Source organism: Diadema antillarum, unplaced genomic scaffold (genome assembly GCF_040938485.1).
Source record: "Diadema antillarum isolate AM-2024a unplaced genomic scaffold, OU_Dant_1.0 seq00000129_RagTag, whole genome shotgun sequence".
Classification (NCBI taxonomy): Eukaryota; Metazoa; Echinodermata; class Echinoidea; order Diadematoida; family Diadematidae; genus Diadema; species Diadema antillarum.
In genome coordinates this window covers 1,286,494-1,309,465 of record NW_027271207.1, presented here as the reverse complement: position 1 = coordinate 1,309,465, position 22,972 = coordinate 1,286,494, and the positions used below count along the sequence as shown (strand labels likewise).

Sequence of the window (22,972 nt, the reverse complement as noted above, 5' to 3'; positions counted from 1 at the left end):
CCTTGTATTATTTTTGCAAGTATAAATGCATATATATGTAACTTTATTTGTATCATTTGATATCATTTGCAAAGTTGTATGTTTACGTTTGTCATTTGTGATATAATTCCTAAATAATACTGTGTTATGTTCTGTTGGAAAAAAGAGAATAATGAAATAGATGAATTGAATTGAATTGAACCTAACCGATCATGACTTTTTCATATTTTCTGAACGAGCAAGTCTTCTTCTACATTATTTTAAAATTTGGGATCATAAAATGGGCAGGAAAGTGTGCTTTTCAGCAGTATATCTTGAACTCTTTTTGTAGAATAGTGTGATTAGGTGTTTTTAGAGTCCTCTTTTCATTTCTTAAGAACCTTGGATACACTTTTCACTTTAAACTCGAATAACTGTTGAAAGGATGATGTTATTGCTTTGAAAGTTAGCATCAATTATGAACAGAATGTGTTGACACGGCACTCTCAATTTCAATTTAATCTGATAATCCCGTCATTGTTGTTACTCTGGTGGTTTACATCCTGTTTTTTTTTTTTGTCCCATTCGTTGCACAGCCAGCACGGCTTGGTACAGATTTAACGCTTGAATAGACACTTCACTTCAGAGCCTCTTTTCTCAGTTCACACTTTTTTCTGAGTGTGTGTTCTCTTTCCAATATTTAGATAGGTTAGGAGAGTCCGTTTGATTTCAGTTACACATCATTTTAAAGCTTAAAGTCTGCTCTTTTAGAATATGCTCTTAACTAAAATTTCATGTCTGGCGACTTTCTGTGCATTTTGTGATGCAGGGTCACATGATATACTGGTAAACCAGAAACATTAGTAGCATGAAACTTTCGCGAATTGCCGACCATGAAAAATCATAGGTATTTTAGTATACAACATAACTGTACATGAATAGAGAGAATCGTACAACACTAACTGTTGGTTGATGTGAAACTCACAACAATAATGACTGCACACTAGTAAACCCATGTAAACAAAAAAAAAATGCGTTCAAACTTACACATATATATTGTTAAAAAAATATTTCAAAGGTCCTCTTTATCATTGGGAACAATATAATTATTTTTAAAAATCGCATATGATGCGTCCGTCACTGTGTTGGTCAGTTGGGGTGCTGTTCGTTATTCCGAAGGTTCGTTATTCCGAAGATTCGTCAATCCGAAACACCCCAATCCTCTTTACCTAGAAGTTCGTTAATCCGAACATTTGTGGCGTTATTCCGAAGGTTTGTTTATCAGAAAATGAAATGGGGTTCGTTATTCCGAAGGTTCGTTAATCCGACAATGAAATGAGTCCGTAACGAACCTTCGGAATAACAAACCATATCACATTTTCGGATTAACGAACCTTCGGAATAACGTGCTGTAATCGGTCAGTTGTACTATACCATATGAGTATTTTTTTAATTGAATCTAAATATAAGGAGATATCACTATATTTGTCAGCTGTAAACCGTAACTCTGGACGTTTTAGTCTGGAAACAATTTGATTACATTGTTCACATTTTGTATATTTAACAATACTTTACACTTCTTTTACTAATTCAATTTTTTTTTACATTGGTTGTTTCTATCACTCACATTTTAGAACTATTTTGAAAGCACAGATGCTGGGTTTTTATTCCATCTGCAAATTGTGAATTATTGTGAAAGTAAAAACCGTACGTGATGACCAAAATTGCAGATTTGGGAATGATTAACAGCATTATGAAATCACCAGTTTAATAAGATTAATCTCGTTAAGAATAACTAAGAAATGCTGCTGGTATTGTGTGCCGGAAATGAGTAAGCTTCGAAATTCATTCACATTTCTGACTAACCATACACACACACACACACACACACACACACACATACTCGCAATACGTTTTATTCTGCTTCATCATACATCATGCTGAATACAGTATCTCAAAATGCAAGATAAAATCGAGTTATTGTTTGTTTGTTTGTTTGTTTGTTTGTGTGTTTGTTTGTTTGTTTGTTTGTTTATTTGATTATTCATTCTCCATTACACATACCAGAAATACATAAAACAGGACATCAATCTAGTAATGATGAATCAGAAGTAAGATTACAAAATGGATGAATTACACATTTCAAATGTATGATTCATTTCTTCTCTCTGGTCTAATATGTCGTGATCACTGGTCACAATATGCTATATCAGTATGCTGTCGAAACCTTGTTAATCTATGTTTAACCTTAAGAATACCGTAGAAATTTCCAAGTATTTATCATATGAATTGCAGACTCATTTGAAATTGCAGAACCAATTCTTATATACAGGAAAGAAAAACGAAATGGCTCTCAGCTATGTACTGAGTAATTCATCAGAATAAAAGAAAAGAATCAACAATCAATGACAGTTTACATATCAGGGCAGGAGTGTTCAACACCCTTGATATTTCGGTTAGAGTTCGTTATTCCGAAGGTTCTTTAGTCCGAAGGTTCGTTATTCAGAATGCTCGTTATTCAGAAGGTTCGTTATTCCGAAGGATCGTTAATCCGAAAATGTGATAAGGTTTGTTATTCCGATGTTCATTAATCCGAAAATGAAATAAGGCTCGTTATTCCAAAGGTTCGTTAATCCGAAAATAAAACAAAGCTCGTTAGGCCTATTCTGAAAGTTCGTTACGGACCCTATTTCATTGTAGGATCGACGAACCTTCGGAATAACGAACTCTATTTCATTTTCGGATAAACGAGCCTTCGGAATAACGAACTCTATTTCATTTTCGGATAAACGAGCTTTCGGAATAGCGAATCCTGTTTCATTTTCGGATTAACGAACCTTCGGAATAACGAACTCTATTTCATTTTCGGATTAACAAGCCTTCGGAATAACGAACTCTATTTCATTTTCGGATAAACGAGCTTTCGGAATAGCGAATCCTGTTTCATTTTCGGATTAACGAACCTTCGGAATAACGAAACGAATATTCGGATTAACGAACCCTTTTTCATTTTCGGATAAACGAACCTCTAGGTATAGGGAATTTGTCTGTTTCGGATTAACGAACCTTCGGAATAACGAACCTTAGGAATAACGAACCTTCGGAATAACAAACACCACCCGATTAAAAAAAAAAATGAAAAAATAAAGAAATTCTAACTTACCTTTTCCTAATGCGTTGGTATCTAAATAATTTATAACATGATATAAGCATTTCATTTCATAGCCAATTACATTTAACCAAAACGTCATAAAAATCCGACTTATTCAGCAAAGCTTAATCCCCACACACACAAAAAAGAGAACACAACAGCAACGAAACGGCAGCCACCTACCGTCCTTATGAAACAAGTCTTAAACCACAAGTAATTACCACTAGTATACAGTGTCAGTGTGAAAATAATATAACAAAGCCAGACCTAGAGAATGTGTCAGGCTAATCCTAACCATAATCATTCTGATCCCATTTCTTAAATCGGACTGAATAATGCATATCATTAATACACTACTTGTTACAGTAATCTTATTCAGCTAGACTATAACATCACACCGTTGTTCAGATGATGTTAATTAACGAAAAACATTTGCATTTTTACCTTTGTTCACGCAACGGTAGTCAATTCAATAATCGTGACTTTTTTTTTCTTTTAATTTGGAACAATCCACGATGGGAAGATATCCCTTTATTGAGTCTTCAAAAGAAAGCGTAGTTACCATAATAAATGATTTAAAGAAAAAGTACAAGTAGCACATAAAGTAGATATTTAGTGAGTCATTAAATACACATTTAAACCAAATAAAAAGGTTGTACAAAAAAACAATCTTTCCAAAAACAATGATGTCCCCTATTCAAGCCAGATCTATGTCCTCAGGAGCCGATAAACCAGTTTAAAAATCAAATTGTCCAAATGTGCTATTACTTTTACTATTATTATTCTACCAACAGAATCCGAATTCTATATCGCTGGTTTGAAAATCATGTAGGTTTCATATTTCTTACATTTTATAACATGTACAGTGTCATTATATAATACAGATATAATATAATCTATGTATCATATACACGTGTATATAACTTGAAACCTCAATACCCACAAAATACCAAAGAATTAAACAAAATTGATATGTGATTATCAACTTGTGTAATAAACCGTCTAAAAAGAAACAATGAACATCATTCAATTTTCAAATTGAGATACAAAGTTTCTTTTTATTCTGGATGAGGAGTAGGGAGGAGGAGGGGTAATTAGCAAGGAACGAAACCGTGTTGGCTATAGAGGAGTCTTCGCCAAGACTACCATATGCACCATTGGCATTACAGCCTCTAGCTATAATACAGACAGGGCCTATGGGGCAGCCATAGTGTCAGTCAGTGCCGTATATAATGATACAAACGGTAATGGTGCCGGTGGTGCATGTAGTAGTCTTGCCGCAGACTCCTTTACGACCAAGAAGGGTTTGTGCCTGCAAACTAGCGGAGGGAGCTGGTTGACGGTTACTCGAAATCAAATGTTAACCCACTCCCGTGGAGTCGATCTTGCAGTTCTCTGTCGAATTGCTCACTTTGTGCCACAGTGAAGCAGTTCTTCCAGTCACCGACGATTCCTGTAGAATCATAAGAACAAGAACGAAGACAAACAAAACTATAAAAAGAGCCCACTCATTTTGAGTGTTTTTTCAGGCTGTTGTAGTATGTACTAATACTGGTATCATACCGTTACTATCTCTGTTCTCCCTGCCTTATTTTGTGTACATGTATTTCAATAATAAAAGTTACTCTAGGTAGTCTTAATTATCACTAATACAACATGGTGCACTATCATTTTTGGTAGTGTCCGGACGCTTATTGTCTGTGGTAGGATCGTTTTCGTTTTACACTCTAAAAAAATCCGAGTCAGAACTGACCCGTAACTGGGTCCGTTGGGGTCACACACCGTTCCGGGTCAAAAATGACTTGGAATTTGGTCATGCAGACCCCGAATTGGGTCACCCTGACCCAATTCATGACTCTGAATGGGTCATATCTGACCCCATTCCTTGTCATTTCTGACCCGGAACGGTGTGTGACCCCAACGGACCCAGTTCCGGGTTAGTTCTGACTCGGATGTTTCAAGAGTGGACATCCAGGGCCGGCGCAGTGTTTTCAAAAGTGTGGGGGCCCACTTCCGGGTTTCATGAGCTAACAAGCAAAAAAAAAAAAAAAAAGGCTCATCTCTTCTCCCCGTCCACTTCCGGGTTTCTTCAGCTGACAAGCAAAAAACAAAAAAAAAAAAGGTCTTCAGAGAAAAAACATAACCTTACCGCCGCCATACTTCAAGATCCCTATCTATTTCTATATTAGTGCCACTTACGTACTTCTGGTTTAAAAAAAGTGTGGGGGCCCAAAGTGATGACACCTTATGTATTCCTTTGTATGGGGCACAAAAAGTGTGGGGGCCCGAGCCCCCATAGTACGACCCCAAGGCTGCGCCGGCCATGCATCTATGTTTACGTTTATAGTTTTTTCTCTCTTTCTTCTGGGCTTCCAGTGGGTCATTAATAAATGTTTTTATTCAGAAATCAAGATATAATTATACAACAAATAAAAAAACCGCACACACACGTAGAGACAAACAAGTTGCATGTACAGGAAAGTTATATTTAAAGGGGTGGCATAGTTTTTGTTGAGATTGGAACTTAGGTTTTCAACTTCTTCTTTTTTTGTGAGATGATGAGAAACCACTAATGAATCTAATATGAAAGAGCAAAATAATTCTAAGAGGAATTTAATGTTCTTTTGATGAAAATTGATTTTGAAATGGCTGAAATATCCAAAACAAAGGGATCCTCATAAAAGGTGGGGCCCACCTTTAGTTAGAACCTCTTTGCTTTACTTTGCTTTTTGTAGCTCAGCCAATTCAGAACCGATTTTTATCAAATAAACTTTGAATTCCTCATAGAATTGTATGCCCTTTTTAACATTACATATGATAAGATGTTTTCTAAATATCATGCAAAAAGTTAAAGGCTGAATCCTAGTTCCAACCAATAATATACCATCCCTTTAAGCAGAGAAACGTCACGAGTTATACCTTCCTCATGTGATTCAAATTACTAGACATCAAGTTTTACACCATTTGAGTATTTTGAAAAGTGTAATCACTCTTCTCGTTAGCACGTCGTAAAAATGATGGAAAAGGTAAAAAAAAAAATAATAATAATGTCCTTAAACGTAGCTCCCCTTTTAACCACGCAGGTTTACAGTTTGAAACAAATAATTCCTATATTGTTATTTTTCTTTCAAAATCATGATGAATCTCCAACGGCTCTTAGTGCAGCAAACTTTCAATCTACAAACAGAAAGCCCCATTATATTCTCAGAGCTTTGAATCCAATAGGGACATACACTTCAAGCTCTCTTGATCAATCGCAGTCGTATTTTTCTCCCCTGTAGCTGGTGTTGCCAAAAAGATGAGATTTGTCGCAAAAATGCCTAAGCTGGGTTTGTTTGTTTTTTCGCTTTAAAGTTACTCCATCAGCAGATAGAGCAATAACCTTTGAAGTGATTCATCATATGTTACATAAGAAGTAATATTCTGAAAGATATTATTATAAATATTTGATGTTTTCTTTTGATTTTAGTAGTAGATTGTGCAGTAGCTTCAATGGGAAATCTAAACATGGAGTTGATCCGTTTTGAGGTCAAACTTTACATATATTTTGACACCTGTTATCTGTTTGAAGCAGAGTATAATTAATGTTCATATTCATAACTCATTTGCTTTGATTTGCTTGAACTTTTCAGTTACAGTGGCATGCTGTAAAGTAATTCGGAGTTTATAGGTATTAACACCTTTTATTCCACGTATTACTCTACGTATTCCATGTAGTACAATTTCCTCTTCACAAAAGGCTCAGCAAACGACTCAACAAACCATATTCCACAGTTGGAAGTGTTCGTACTGTATTATTCTGCTTTATACAGCGGATAAGTTGTATTGTCTAATGATTTAGTGATCTTGGACTCGAATCCTCGGTCAAGGTATTTTGCCCTACCATGTCATTGACAAGAAGCGCTTGAATTTGTACCTGATAAATCAATAAATATCATTTTTACAAGAACTGACTCTACTGACGAGGCTGTTTTTTAACATAATGAGACCATTATATTTTACTGATATTGCATTACCCTTGATGGTCTATATCATCTTTATGTCATAAGTATACCATATAAAAACAGTAAAACATAAAAAGAACATATAAATTTATTGCATTATGATATACACGTATATGTACATTTTCTCCTTTTCTGTGTATACTGTATCTATAATTACTATTATCGCCATGCAATATTATCATATGTGTCCCTGATCACAAAACCAACAAAATGTCGCCAGACATGGATTCTTAGTTACTGATGGTAAATTCTGAAAGAGCAGACTCTAAGCTTTTGAATGATGTATAACTCATGACGGACTCCCCTAACCTACCTAAATACTGGAAAGAAAGCACACACTCTGGAAAAGAGTAAACTGAGAAAAGAGGCTCTAAAGTACAGGGTATTCAAGCACTTAATCTTCACCAAGCCGTGCTAGCTGTGCGATGAAAAGGACACAACCAGGGATGTAAACCACCGGAGAAACAACAATAAAGGGATTCACAGATTAAGCTGAAATTGAGCATGTTCTATCAACACAATTTGTCCATGATTAATGCTAATTTTCAAAGCAGCAGCGTTATCCTTTCAAAGGTTATCAGACTTAAAAGTGAAGAGTGTGCAAAGGATTTCAAAGACATCATTCTATCCTCCCCCCCCCCCCCAAAAAAAAAAAAAAAAAACAAGAAAGGGTTATAGAAAAACTGTTGAAACACCATTCCTATTCATGTTATGATCCCAATCTAAAGAATAATGTAGAATAAGGATACCTCTTTCAGAAAATATGAAAAACTCAAGATTGACTCGGTTCAACCATTTCACCTTTTTTTTGAGACCTCACATAAAATCAAGGGGTGCGACTTTGCAACGTTGTGATGAAGGTCAGATATCATACTGTATATAACAACAACAGCAATAATACACTAATAACACTACCAATAATAACAATTACAAAAATTATAATGATAATGAAAATAACAATACTCTCACCTTTCCGGTAGTAACTGACAGCGCCGTGCGCTCTGCCGTACTGATTACCATCTTTCGAGGTCTCTTCAAGACGTGCCATCTCTTTTCTGATTCCGTCGATCGAGATTTTAGAAATAACGTCATCCAGTACATCCTGGGATATCGGGTGGTTGATGAATTTAGCTATGCTTGCGACGCACTCTCGCTGTTTCTTTGATTATGAATGAATGAAAACATAGGAGAGCAAATAAGTGAGATAGGTGATAAGTGAAACACATAACAAATTTAAAAACAAATGCTTTTAATTCTCTCTCTTATCTATCAACATGTCATCCTTGGCTTTGTTTGCTTAAAGAGATTGTATAGTTTTGGTTGAGACGTAATTTCAGGTTTCTAACATTTTTTGGTGAGACAATGAGAAACCTCTCATGAAATATGAAAGAGCATGTAATTCTATGAGGAATTCAACGTTTATTTGATGAAAAAGTGGTTTTAAAATGGCTGAGATATCCAAAAAAGAGCAATTCTAATAAAGTGTGGGACCCACACTTTATTACGATCACTTTGCTTTACTTTGTTTTTGGATGTTTCAGTCATTCCAAACCCGATTTTCATCAAATGAACTTTGAATTCCTCTCTTAAGATGGTGAGCTTTATACTATATCATAAGTGTTTTCTTGGTATCTCGCAAAAAGTTAAAAGCCCAATTCTCATCTCCTTCAATACTGTACCATCCTTTTAATTCCCTTTGTCTGTGGACTCTATCTGTGCTTTTTTTTTTTTACTCAAGTAATACACAGGATTTGAGCTGGCACGTCTCAAGGCGTATCGGAGCAATTACCCCGGAGGGAAATTACCACCCCCCCCCCCCCCTCCTGACTATTAAATACAGGTTAGTCATAAGGTTAGGGTAACGTTTAGGGGTAGGGGTGGGTTTTAGAGTTATAGTTTGCATTAGGGTTAGGATTATAGGTTCAGGATTAGGGTAGGGTTAGGGTCAGAGGAACGGTCTGGGGTAATCTCCCGGGGGTCATGCCCTAGACCCGTTCAAAGGGTAAAATATATCATTTCCGTTGAATTTACCTTTCACAAAGGGTTACGGAAATGAAAATACCGTTTCTTTTATACGCACCGTTTTCATGTCTTCGAACTTTAAGAACATGATGTTCTCTAAGTGTCTGACTTTCCAGTATGACAAGACATGCTTGTCCCAAGCTCCGTAGATATCTAGACGACGATATAAAGGAAAACGTCAACAGTTAGGCCTAAATCTAGATTGGTACGTAAAAATAACATTATTGGAATAGTTCATGTGGGAATCCTTTTGAGGTGTTGGTTAAAGTATATCGTATGCCTTTATTCAAAAGCGACACGATTTTCGATAAATAAATCCTGTCATCACAAAACACATCTTAACGCTTATAAATGTTTTCTCGAAGTGAGATGATTATAATATGGCTGTCCCCATATTTCGTGTGTGCCTGTGTTTTTGCATGTCTGTTCGTATGCTTGGGAAGTTTTTTGTTTTGTTTTTCCATCTCCAAGTTTCATAAGTGGATTATAAACACATTCAGAATTTAAACGTTCGTGTTGTTGAATACAGACATAAAAGGAATAAATGCAGTCTACACAGAAGCTTAGATTCCCAGAAGTAATATGAAAAAGATAAGCAACAGGCACATTCTATAACGATACAGATAATAATGAGGAAAGGGGGTGCGCGTCACGAGAATTTACGACACCACGAGCAGTGACGAGTTATACAGCCTATTCTACGAGTTATACAGCCTATTCTACGAGTTATACAGCTCACGAGTCGTACAGCCCATGAGTTTTACGGTTACAGCTCGTTATTCCGAAGGTTCTTTAGTCCGAAGAATCGTTACTCCGAATATTCGTTATTCCGAAGGTTCGTTAATCCGAAAATGTGATGAGGTTTGTTATTCCGAAGGTTCGTTAATCCGAAAATGAAACAAAGCTCATCATTCCGAAGGTTTGTTACGGACCCTACATCATTTCGGTTTGTTGTAGGTCCATGGATCAACGAACCTCCGGAATAGCTAACCCTATTTCATTTTCGGATTAACGAACCTTCGGAACACGCCACAAATGTTAGGATAAACGAACCCTTTTTCAGTTTTGGATTAACGAACCTCTAGGTATAGGGAATTTGTGTGTATCCTTCGGAATAACTAACCTTCGGAATAACGAACCTTCGGAATAACGAACAGCATCGAGTTTTACACCTATAAGCAAACAAAACCCACGCGACCGACACATTAAACCCTGTGTTGTATCTGTCGAACTAGTGGGCTGTTTTTACCTGGTGTCGGTATCATGGGCTTTATTTCCCTATAAACTCATGGGCTGTAGGATTCGTGAGCAATATGACTCATGGGTGTCGGTCTTGTGGGATGGCCCAAACAGAGAACTGGGTATATGATAACTTGCAGACCATGCAGTGAAAGGAAACAGAATTATTTTATGAATTTCCCCCGAGAAGGAAACACCCCAGTCCGGAAAGCTGTTTGTTGATTTTTTTTTTCTTTCACAAACTCCTGATTTTAGCTAGTTTTTTCTTTCTCCAACGCACAGGACCGAACTAATCGATAATTTAGTTCGGAATTTAAAGAGTAAGAAAAGTGCTTGTTATGATAATATTGATGATATTCTTTCAAAATATATTATAGATTCTATTATTGATCCCTTGGTACATGTACATGTGTTTAATTTGGCTGCAAGTAACAGTATTGTCCGCGAGGTTATGAACGTATCTACGGTTATTCCAGTTTTCAAGAAAGGGAATAGGGAAGATGTCTGTAATTACAGACCAATATATTTGAAAAAAAAAAAAACTTGTTTACCCGAGACTTTTAGATTTTCTTACTTAGCATAATAATATTATTGATAATCAATTTGGTTTTCGGCAAGAACACATCACATCGTATGAAGTCCTTTTCTTCAAAGTCTCTAAAGCTATAGATACATTTTATCATACCATAAGCATGATAGGTGTATTCCTGGATATCTCTAAGGCCTTCGATACCCTCGACCACAAAATACTTTACAAATCATCCCATTATGGTATTTGAGGTACGACCTTTGTTGAAAGCCTCAAGAATTACCTCACTAATCGCAGACAATTTGTATGATATTAATGGTCATACTACATCTGTTACGCACGATATATCACTTGTGGTTTACCGCAAGGAAGCTTACTTGGACCACTTTTATTATTTTGTTCTCGATATCGACGATAAAGTTATTATAGAAATTCATCAAGTTTTCTTTCCTTTTTATTATTCCCTGATGATTCAAATGTGTTTTTCATGCTCTGATCCTGAGTTATTGACTTATACTTCGAATATCGAGTTGATTAAATTACTTTACTGGATAAGAGCAAAGAAATCCTCAATTAATCTTAAAGATATATATATATGAATGAATGCTTTTCAATATTTCTTTGGAAATATTATCCCAAAACATTTTCCTGGATAATGGAATAATAGCGAAAGTTTCCTCTATCAAATTTTCAGGTTTGTTTCTTGATAATAAGCTCACCTTAGCTTCTTGGTAAGACTAAGAGCTTGAATAGCCTGTTTTCTCAGTGCACACCTTCTCAAAGTGTGTGCCTTCCCTCCAATATTCAAATGGGTTTCGAGAGTCCATTTGATTTGACTCATGCATCATTTTAGAACTTAGATTCTGATCTTTCAGAATCTGCTCTTGACTAAAATTCCATATCTGGCGACTTTTCGTTGGTTGTCTGATGCAGGGTTTATTTAATCATAACCACAGTCACAAAATAGTCAATCTTATGACACATTGACATCATGCATCATGACAATTCAACAGCTTGTAAAGAAGCTCTACAAACACACACGTGTATGCGGATTGGTCTTTAGCTTGCAAATCCCTACTCTCCTATATATGCACACTTTAGTTTTTCATACCGTTGATTCATGCTTTTGATTCATTTTCTTTTTAATTACACTTGTATTTCTGAAATAAAGTGTGACAAATTGAATACGTGTTAAAAGGCTTGGATGTGAGAAATCGATGACAGAAAAACATGACATTATTCAGGAAGTCAATGAACGCCAATCTATCCACGATAATATCATGATAACTATTCATATCTATGAATCGATCGGTCAAAGGTGCATGGTCCCGATGTTTTAGTCAAATGCGTACGCGGGCGCACGGCGCAAGTTTCCTATAGAGACCTATGCTATCGACTCCTCTTTGGCGCTTATCCTGTGGCCCACTTCCCCGAGTCCGAAGGAGTCCGATCCACTGTTAGTAGGGGCTACTATGTAATCCCGTGAGATTTTTGTGCCAAAATTGATTTTTTTGGCTAACTTTGTCAATTTGGGGGTGCTGAATCCAAAAAACTTTGGTTCCATTTTTTCTGACCACGTCTTCAGTCGCCATTTTGAATTTCAAAATGGCCGCCATAGCAAACTGTATTTTTATCCATATCTCATTAAGTGAGCATTGTAGAAGCTTCAAATTTGGTGCAAAATGCATGGTTGTGATGTCAGACACTCTGGTATATCTTTTTCTGATATTGTGGATTGTTTTGATACAATTTGTAGGCTGCCATCTTGAATTTCAAAATGGCCGCCATAGCAAACAGTATTTTGAACCACATCTCATACACGAGCATTGTAGAAGCTTCATATTTGGTGCAAAATGCATGGTAGTGATGTCAGACACTCCGATATATCATTTTGTGATATTATGGATTGTTTTGATACAATTACTAGGCTGCCATCTTGAAATTCAAAATGGCCGCCGTAGCGTTTTTATGCATATCTCATGTTGCAATTACTGTAGGAGCATCAAATTTTCAGTAATGCACATGCTTGTGGTGTCTAACGTTCCAGTACAGCTGTTTCCTATTGTAGATCGTTAGATAGGCCACCATCTTGAAATTCAAGATGGTGGCCAAAGAAATGTAATACTGTAACTGTGGTAAGAGCCATAGATGAATTTGCCAAAATTGACCTAGTTAGACCGAATTCATTTTCAGGTCACGCAGAACGACAGCCATTTCTTAATTCAAAATGGCCGCCATAAATTCAGACTGTAAGGACGAGGTTCCAATGACGTCATCAAGCCATCCTGAAGGGCAAAGACTGCGTAAGGAGGGGGGGGGGAGGGGAAGGGTCCCATACCACTTCCCATAAGTGTGGGCAAGTGTGTAAGCGTTACATCCCACGTCCCACAATAGCCAAGCGGGTATGTGGTTCGCGTACACGTGATTTGTTTTGCCTCTCAGGCAAGACATTATTTGTTGTCATGGAACCTCATTGATATTTATTTTTAATCCCAGTTATTAAACAGTTGAACAAAAGCAAGCATTGATGCGATTAAAGGTGATCTTCAAAAACTTGATACCGCCTCGAGAGAATAAAGACAAACAAGGAAAAGTCTCGCAATGGCAAAAAATGCCATAGTCACCCTACCAGGCATCCCACTCACAAGCGTGTTTGTTGACCACAAAATGAAACAACTCATCAGGGAGCTCATAATTGCTGGATGTATTTCTGGAATAACACAGAATGAATAAGGAATGCCAATGAGTAGATTTTACCTGATCGCCCTTGTGTGGGTCATCCTCAATTATCAAGACTTCCAAGATGATTACTGATGTACCGCCAATGATTCTAAAACTACAAAGGAGCAATAATAGCTCAGTTCTGTTGCACTTTGGATGCATCAGAATTCCTCAACAATTTAGAACACAATCTCACGAGGGCAATCTCAAAAATTTTCACTGCATTGAAGCTGATGAATATGGTGCTTGGCAATCAGATATCGGAAACATTCAAGGAGGATATTCTAGAAAGCGATGAAAAGGGAAGTTTTCATGTTCTGTACAAAGAATTTGTATCTGAAAGAATTTAAACAAGAAAAAAAAAACCTGTCTGGGATAATATGAGAAAAGATCTGTCTGGGATAATATGAGAAAGGCCAGACATTCAGCTCTTGCAATTGAAATGCATTGTGTACGATTGGATCAAAAAGTCATTAAGCTTAAGAGGACCACTATCTTCTTATAACGCTTCTACCGGTACAACAATCTGATAGACTTGTCATTACCGAGTCATTACTGGACGATACAATTATCGGAAGTTATATGAGTTCTACTGTTCTAAGTAATTCCACAGTGACTCTTCATCTAACAATTCCATGGCCTTCTCTTCCATCTGACACAGAACGGGGGAAAAAAGAAACAAAGGGTTCATCAAAGATACCATTGGAGTTGTCACCCGTCACAACGAGGAAGCTGATATCCTCATTCCATTGCATATATCAGATGCTACTTCAAGAGCAACAGAGAATTTCAGAGATATTGATGATTATTACGTATTAGACACTGACATTTTCATTCTCCTAATGGATCTTTGCTTTACTTTTAATACTGCATCGCATGTTGTCTGCTCCATCACTGGAAAAGGAGATGATAAAGTACAATTGACACTGTTGAGAGATTATGTTCTGCAAATTGTTGCGAAAAACAAAGGTCTGCTCGGTCATGCCTTTCATGGCACAGGCTGAAGTTGAAAATTTGAGGATGTCTCAAAGAGCAGATGGATCAAGAATTCTTTAAGCCTGGAATCATGCAGAATGTGCAATGAAACAGTCCATGCTTTCCAGAAGTTGGGCGTGGATGACTTCAACCTGGACAATTTGCTCTCGTAGAATCTTGACACAACACATCCAGAGAACAAAACTCGTAAACCTCCACAACCTAATTTGTGCCTCTACTTCAGGGGAATATAATATGGTACATTGTACATTGTCATTATTTCCAGCGGATATACATAAACTGTGCAATTAAATTCTTTGAGCTCCCTACACCAACGGTATAGCCACAGAATTCATTATCTTGTTCATATGGCAAGAAATGTAAAAGTCATTGTTTCTGGAAGAATTTAGAACCAATTCTCCCCTGTGTACAGCCCTATACAAGTGCTGTGACTTCAAAAACACATGCAGGGAATGAGCTTAGAAGACATTAACTAAGTAAATTTCCGATAAATTTTCGAGTATACCCACACTGCTAATATTGTTTATTTGAACTCCACAACCAAATCGTCTGAATGGGGGCATTTAGTCACTCAGACACAGTATTTTATTGAGGCACTTTTGAAAGTCATTTGCTTTGACACCAGAATCACATGATTTCCCATTCACAAGTTTTACCCAAATGCAATGCTCTTGAAGGATTGTTTCCCATGGCAGCCATTTTGCATTTTAACGTGGCAGTGTACCTGCAGGAAACAATCCCGCCTATGCAATGATAATACTATTTATTGAAGTGATTGACTTCCACATATTTGTAGGTCCTATACATGAAAGTGCTCCAGCATGCTTGAGTTTGCAGGATAAAGATCTTACAGCACAAAATATGGGTAGAAATCTATCTTGAATTTCAAGATTGGCAGCCAAAGCGAATAATCCATCATAACAGAATGTATAATTATGTGTGTGTATGTTTGTAAAAGAATGTACAATGTACACCTTCATAAACTTGATATGCCTAAAAGCTGCTTGTAACCACAGATATTAGCTGAAAAGCAGCCATTTTGAAAGATAAAATGGCAGCCTAAAAATGATCTGCAATTTTAGGGAGGGGATCAAAGTGCATCTGAATGTTCAACATCATGAGCCAGGTTTATGCCCGGAATGTGAACTTTCTGTATTGTTTACAACATGAAATATGGGTCAAAATATGCATTCTGGTATGGCGGCCATTTTGAATTTCAAGATGGCCACCTACTAGTATGATATCAAAATGTACAGAAAAAGATGTTTCAGAAAGTCTGATAGCATACGCATGCTCTTTGCCCCTAGTTAGAACCTTACACACTGCATACGATATGAGATATAGGCCCAATTACATATGCTATGGTGGCCATTTTGAATTTCAAGATGGCCGCTAACCAAAATGATCCATCATTTAAAACAAAAATGTATGTGTTAGCATGTCTGACATCATAAGCATGCTTTTTGCCTCAAATTTATACTTTCCATAATGCTTACAACCTGAGATACAGGTAAAAACACAGTTAGCTATGGCGGCCATTTTGAATTTCAAGATGGCAGCCCTCAAATTGTATTAAACACTCTACAATATCAGGAAATGGTGTATCAGAATGTCTGATGTCATAAACATGCTTTTTGCGTCAAATTTGAACCTTCATTGATGCTCACATTATGAGAGCTGGGTCAAAATACAGTGTGCTATGGCGGCCATTTTGAAATTCAAAATGGCGGCTGAAGACGTGGTCGAAAAAAATGGAACCAAAGTTTTTTGGATTCAGCACCCCAAAATTGACAAAGTTAGCTAAAAAAATCAATTTTGGCACGAAAATCTCACGGGATCCAATATTTCGACATAGCAGACCGTACTATGTAGTCAGTGGTCCGATCACAGTTCGGCTCATGATTCGGCTGAGGGGGATGACTGCTTTAGCAAACTTCTTTTGTGATGTCAAGAAGCGCATATGCACGCACCCTGGCATTACTACAGACTGCGCAATGCGCAGAGAGGACAACGAAGGCAACGTTACGAAGCAACATCTACGCACTTTACTCTTGATGACAGCTCAACTTCGGTAATCTTCCTATCAATGCTAACGGTGATCGGCAGTATCATCAACAGCGCCCTCTACACTACCGGGACTATGCACCTTTAAGAAGATAAAAAATTGAATATTGCCTTCAGTGTCTCTTACTTTGATCGGTGAACACGTTGTTGAGAAGCTTGTCCCATGTGAAATAGTCGCCTTGCGGGGTGTGAGTTACAAACCTGAAGTAGGACGTCATCACGTCTTTAGGATTCCTTGCCAGGTATATGATCTGGGGATTGAAAACAACATGACTTTGTAGTGAATGTTTGTTATTCCGAAGGTACGTCAATCCTTGTTCGTTATTCCGAAAATGAAATAATAAGGTTCGTTATTCCGAAACACACAAATCCCATATATACCTGGACTTTCGTTTAACTGATAGTAAAAAAAAAAAAAGTGCGCTATAGAATATATTCAGATATATGAAGTTTGTCGTTCCGAAGGCTCATTAATCCGAAAATAAAATAAGCTTCGTTATTCCGAGGTTCGTTAGTCCTTACAGTAACTGTCGAGAGTGAGTGTACTGCAGAGTGTATCAAAAAAATAAGGAAATCCAACTATGGAGGGCTACCATTTCGTAATTGTCGGCTATGGAGATTGCAATGTTGATTGTGAGGAGAGGGGAACTCTTCATCTTTCCATTGATACCTAATTATGATGACAAATGTCATGAATGACTGAGCACATGAACTTTAAAGACGACAATGACAAATTGCACTTTTCCAAGTTTGCGTGTTATTGTGAAGGAACAATGCATGTCTCACTGCATGAGATCTGTCAATGAATGTTGCTTTATAGGCCATCCTGTGCGAACGCAGGTTGGTGTGTAGGATTTGTGTTTAGGATTTGTGTTTAGATTTTCTCCTAACATAGCTCCCAGTGACAAACCGTGTCTTGAATATGAAGAGAGTAAAATGGATCATGGTTTCACCTTAAAGGACAAGTTCACCTTCATAAACATAAGGATTGAGAGAATGCAACAATATTAGTAGAACACATCAGTGAAAGTTTGAGGAAAATTGGACAATCGATGCAAAAGTTATGAATTTTTAAATTTTTTGTGTTGGAACCGCTGGATGAGGAGACTACTACAGCTTGTGAGTCATATGCGTACAACAGTATAAAGAAAATGTAAAGAAAATTCAACATATTTTCACTTTTTGCGCATAATAAAAGAGCACTTGACTTGCCTCTTTCTAAAGGCAGGGGGAATAATATTACCCATAACATTTGTCGGTAACGAGTCGGGGGAATGTGCACTTTTTTCAAAAGATGAAATTTTGTGAAATTCTCTTTATATTTTCCTTATATTGTTGTACGCATGTGACATCTAAGTTATTCACACACTGCAGTAGTTTTCTCATCCAGCTGTTACTGCACAAAAACTTCAAAAATTCTTAACTTTTGAACGGATTGTCCGATTTTCCTCAAACTTTCAATGATGTGTTCTACTAATATTGCTACATTCTCTCAATCCTTATGTTTATGAAGGTGAACTTGTCCTTTAATAAGAAGTACCAAGTTTTCGACAACGTGGCCATGTTGAAGGTTATGAACCCTAAATCGTTAGAAGAAGCCCTAACACACGAATCTGCAGATACAAACAAACACACACACACACACACACACACACTCACGCACACGCACACATATGCATATTTCCTAATTCGGTGACATGCCACAAGGAATATAATTTTACGTGAAACATTTATCAGTTCTGTTTCTTATCACAGAAAAAAAAAATATGGCCTGCGACCGTTATTGCAAATTTGAGGTCAACCGGAGGTACCGAGAAGGTGAATGCATGTTACCTTCGCTTTGGCCTCAAAGATTCCTGGCGGTAGGAGATGGAGCGGTAGATGAGAGGTCATCACTCGTGCAGAATCCATTTTGTCCAGTTCGTGATAGAAAGGCCGGATCGGTGAGCGGGACTTCATCGTGTCCATGCTGGATATGCCCCCCTCCACGTGATACTTCATAGATGCTCGCCGCACGTTCTCCCACACTCCGTCGGCTAGGAGTAGATGTACTATCTCTACCATCCAGTGGGTGCCTGAAGAAGAAAGTTAGTTGTCCAAACCTGTTGCTTCCGAGACTTGATAATTCGCAAAATTTGTTGCAATAGTTTGCCATAATTATAGGAAGTCTGCTCAAAGCGAGGGAAAAATCGCTTCCCAATTCTCTGCATATCCAAAACATGACGTGGAGTTTTTTGCCTTTATCAGCATGCACACAATAAGTGGGAAATTCATGTTTTGAAGGGAAGAAAAATCTTTGTCTTTATTAAATAGTTACTCAGTATATCTGCTGTGGGAACATTGCACATTCTTATCACAAGGTCCTGCGTTAAGCTGCGTTTACACCAAATCCGGCACGCGTCACGGAACGCGGATTTTGCTACGGTGCACCAAAAGGAACCAAGTCTGGTTCTGTTATAATATCACTTCCCCGCTACTATTTTTGTCAATTAATTGTAAATTATTGGTATACTGTTGATTTTGTTGCTCCTGATTTTGACATTAGAATAGAATAATTATTAGAATAACAATAACTGATTCTTTTTTAGCAGAACCAGATATGGTTCCTTTTGGCGTACCACAGCAAAAACCCGCGCTGTCCGTCGCCTGTACCGTGCTCGGTGCGGTAAAACGCGCCATATGAATGCACGCCCGGTTCGTTTTCCCATGATGCTTTGCCAACTAAGACCTTCCTAAACCAGATGTATGAAGTTGTACTTGGTAATGCTATAGAGCAATATAAAATGCATTTTTTTAAAAAAAAGATGTAGAGCAATTCCAGGAGTGAAGACGTGGCCATGGGTGATTGAGATCACATCACAATCATAAAGATTTGAAAGTTTCATGCATGTCCTTCAAATCTCAAGAATGGTTTGGTGGTGGGAAATCTCGTGGACATAAGGAAAGCTAGTGATCATTAATTTTCGCACTAATAGCATCTTAGGACAGGATAGGATGGGATCTGGTGGGTGGGTGGTTAGGCTTTACAGGTCGATTGGATTAACAACCAACTAAAACATTCTTGTTCGTGGATTCATGCCTGACGGTACTTAGAAATAACCTTCATCACATATGATATACCTCATAAGTGAGATTCGTATCACTGACTGGTCAAAAGTATATCACGTGACAAGGTGTAGTCCCGTCTATCTTGGCTTAGGGTTTTCATGTAAGTGATAGAAAAGCAAAACCCTCGTGATAGAAAGGCAAAACCCTCGTGATAGTAAGTCAAAACCCTCGTGATAGAATTTGTAAACCCTCCGCGACTTTTGTACACATAACAAGTACACTAGACTTCGCACACGGTGTCCGCAACCCCTCCGAGCTCCAAGGACGTTTACTACGCGCATCGATACAACACGTACACATGCACAATCATCGCACTAGCGCACATCACAGCAGGCATGTTTCAACATGGCATGATGATCGAGCGCTCCTCCGTAATTTGAAGTGAGCTGAATCAAAGATCGTTCACTTTGTCTTTAGGATTTCTTAGGATCCCGAAGCAGAGACAAATCTCAGCATGTTGGAAATATCGAATTAAAACACGAGCGACGGGAAACTGGATGTATATTGTAACCTTCTGCCAAGATTTTATGCAGGAGCTCGCCAAAGGCCGTGTGACTTTAATACTGTGAGTGATTACCGTGCGTTTTGGGTAGTCTACGAAATGCACGAAAACCATGCAAGCGAGCGCTGTGGCCTGATTTTAGGGCTATAAATGTTAGGCCTAACAGTTAGAATTTACTTCGCATTCGCCTAGCCCTAGATCTTGGTAAAGTCTTAAACGATGAGGTATATAAAACAAATATTAACTGCTCTGTATTCGGATGGTAGTGGAAATTATCACTCCCTCGGTGCTTTTCATACCGACCCTTCCATCACCACTCGGCTAACGCCTCGGGGTGATAGAAGGGTCGGTATGAAAAGCACCTTGGGAATGATAATTTCCACCATCATTCTCATGAGCAGTCAATATTTGTATTAATATTCACTTGGCTATATTATGATTATACATGGCTATTTCGAGCGTCGATAGACATGAGTGGGTTACAATATTATACAGTTAATTGAGTCAACATGTGTTTATCTCGGAACTTGCCCCATATCAACGTTGCCTCCAAAGGTACTGTATGCTTGAGATATATACTTGCTTAATAGCAAGTAGGTTTCTTGTTACACAACTTAGTGACGCACTTCTTTATTAATCAGAAGACGATGTGGTAAGGACAGAGTTCCCTGATGTCATGTTTGTCAGGATGTTTTCTATCGACAAAAAATATCCAATATAACTTTGAAGGAGTGGTAATTATCATACCTCACTTGGAGGGATTTTTTTCCTCAATACAAACCATAGATCTGTTTTGGTGATCTACGTCTTAAGCGTAATATGTTAACAATAAAGGCCCTGTCACATCTTTCCAGGAAAGCTACGCGGGCTTGTTGCGAGTAGGGATTTTCCAGCACGCAGGAGAATTTTCTGCGGGTGGACAAGGATGTTGGCGAGTTCCGAACTTGCGTCTTACTGCTAGAGGCGTGCTATTTACCTGCTACTTGATACCTGTCAGCCTGTATTCCGTGTGACCTGCGTGAAAGCTTTGAAACCGATTCATTTTCAGCTACCAGCGACATACGGGGACTGCGAAGTACCTGCGTTACAGCTGCGAAGTACCTACGTGGGAGTTGCCCATGCGAGGTGCTGCCGCTAAGGGTCTCCTGCTGGTGTTATGCGTGTACTCTGCGGGCAAACCCCCGCGACTGATCCGGAACTAGTTTTGAGCATGCTCAAGGCCTTGTAAAACCGTGTCTGGGGAAGCATTGCGGGTTGACATGCGGGAAAAAATAAATTGCTACCCGGACCTCCCAGCAGTTAGTCTGCACCTGACAGTACCTAGCAGCCAAGTTTTGAGCATGACCAAAACTTTTTCTGGGTGACTCGCGGGGATTGCCCGCAGAGGTCCACACAGGACGCCAGTAGTAGGCCCTTAGCGGCAGCACCTCGCAGGCAACTCCCACGCAGGTAGGCCTACTTCGCAGTTGTAACGCAGGTACTTCGCAATCCCCGTATGAGGCCAAGATAATGGCACTCTGTGGGACTTCTGCCATTCCTTCAGAGAAATTCCTTCCCCGAGCTGTCCCTGAGCTGTTAGCTGTCAGCACGGAGGTCAAACAGAATACCCGCAAGAAGAACTTAAGTAGAACGCGTCCAGCAAGTAAGACATACGCAAAACTCGCCAAAATCCTTATCCGTCCTTACAAATTGTCCGCCATGCTGGAAAATCCCCACACGCAACAAGCCCGCGCAGCTTACCCGGAAAATTGTGAAAGCGCATAAACATGGCTGCGGGTAAAAAGGATTTGCGTGCGCACCTCCGGGCGACTACGGGTGAGATACGTGCTAGGTACTGTCATGTGCGGGTCATCTGCGGGGACCTCCGGATGGTAAAAATTGCTCTTCGCAAGTCGCACGCAAGGCTGGCACGGAAAGGTGTGACAGGACCTTGAAGGACAAAATTTCCCGCCATCCCGATACGTTTTGATATGTACAAGGAAAAGAGAGTAGTATATAATAACAGGTAGGTAATAGATTGTTATAGAGTATGACCTTACCTGATTTCGGAGAGGTGACTATAATGATATCATCTGGATGAAACTTCATGGACTGGACCCCTTCGATAAACTCGGGCTTTACGTGAGGGGGGAATACAATACCCTTGTAAGTGTTGAGGGCAATTCGGGGTGTCCGGGGCGTCTCGTTCGTCGACTTCTTCTCTTCCACTGTCAAGTCCGTAAAGTTCTCCTCTCTCGCTTTCCCGTTTGTCAACGTTCTCTCGTCCGCCATCTTGTATGACGCTTGAAAATTAGCCAATAACCAATCAATCAACGAATGATTATATCTCGCATAGAACCAGAACAATGTACCTTTCAATAACACACACAATAGGAGGAAGTCCGTTACCACATATACGTTAACCAGATAAAGTAGGGGAACTCAGCCCTCGATAGAATGCAGTTTGGAAGACAAGGTTAAGATTCGAGCATTTTCATAAATGTGTGTTTTCTAGCAGTATATTCACAGTGTGTTCACATCCAATAGCCCACTGTGGGAATACACTGTGTAATCACAGTGCCCGGTGTGCAACATAGATTCAAGATTCAAGATTCAAATTCATTTTCACTTCCATCAAATAAACAAAGAAATTATATACATTGCATATGTACAGGATATTTGTAATACTTGCAGAATGT

At 38.5% G+C, this 22,972-nt stretch overlaps 1 protein-coding gene across 1 annotated transcript; it reads right to left on the bottom strand.

Moving 5' to 3' along the window:
* Window positions 1-4,452: 4,452 nt before the first annotated feature.
* On the bottom strand, window positions 4,453-22,565 carry LOC139727378 (sulfotransferase 1A1-like). The gene is made up of 6 exons (XM_071638338.1): window positions 22,334-22,565; window positions 18,518-18,759; window positions 16,812-16,935; window positions 9,194-9,288; window positions 8,083-8,272; window positions 4,453-4,562 (listed from the first exon to the last, which is right to left on the bottom strand). Exons 1-6 carry the CDS (start codon window positions 22,563-22,565, stop codon window positions 4,453-4,455), a joined length of 993 nt encoding a protein of 330 aa, XP_071494439.1.
* Window positions 22,566-22,972: the final 407 nt, after the last annotated feature.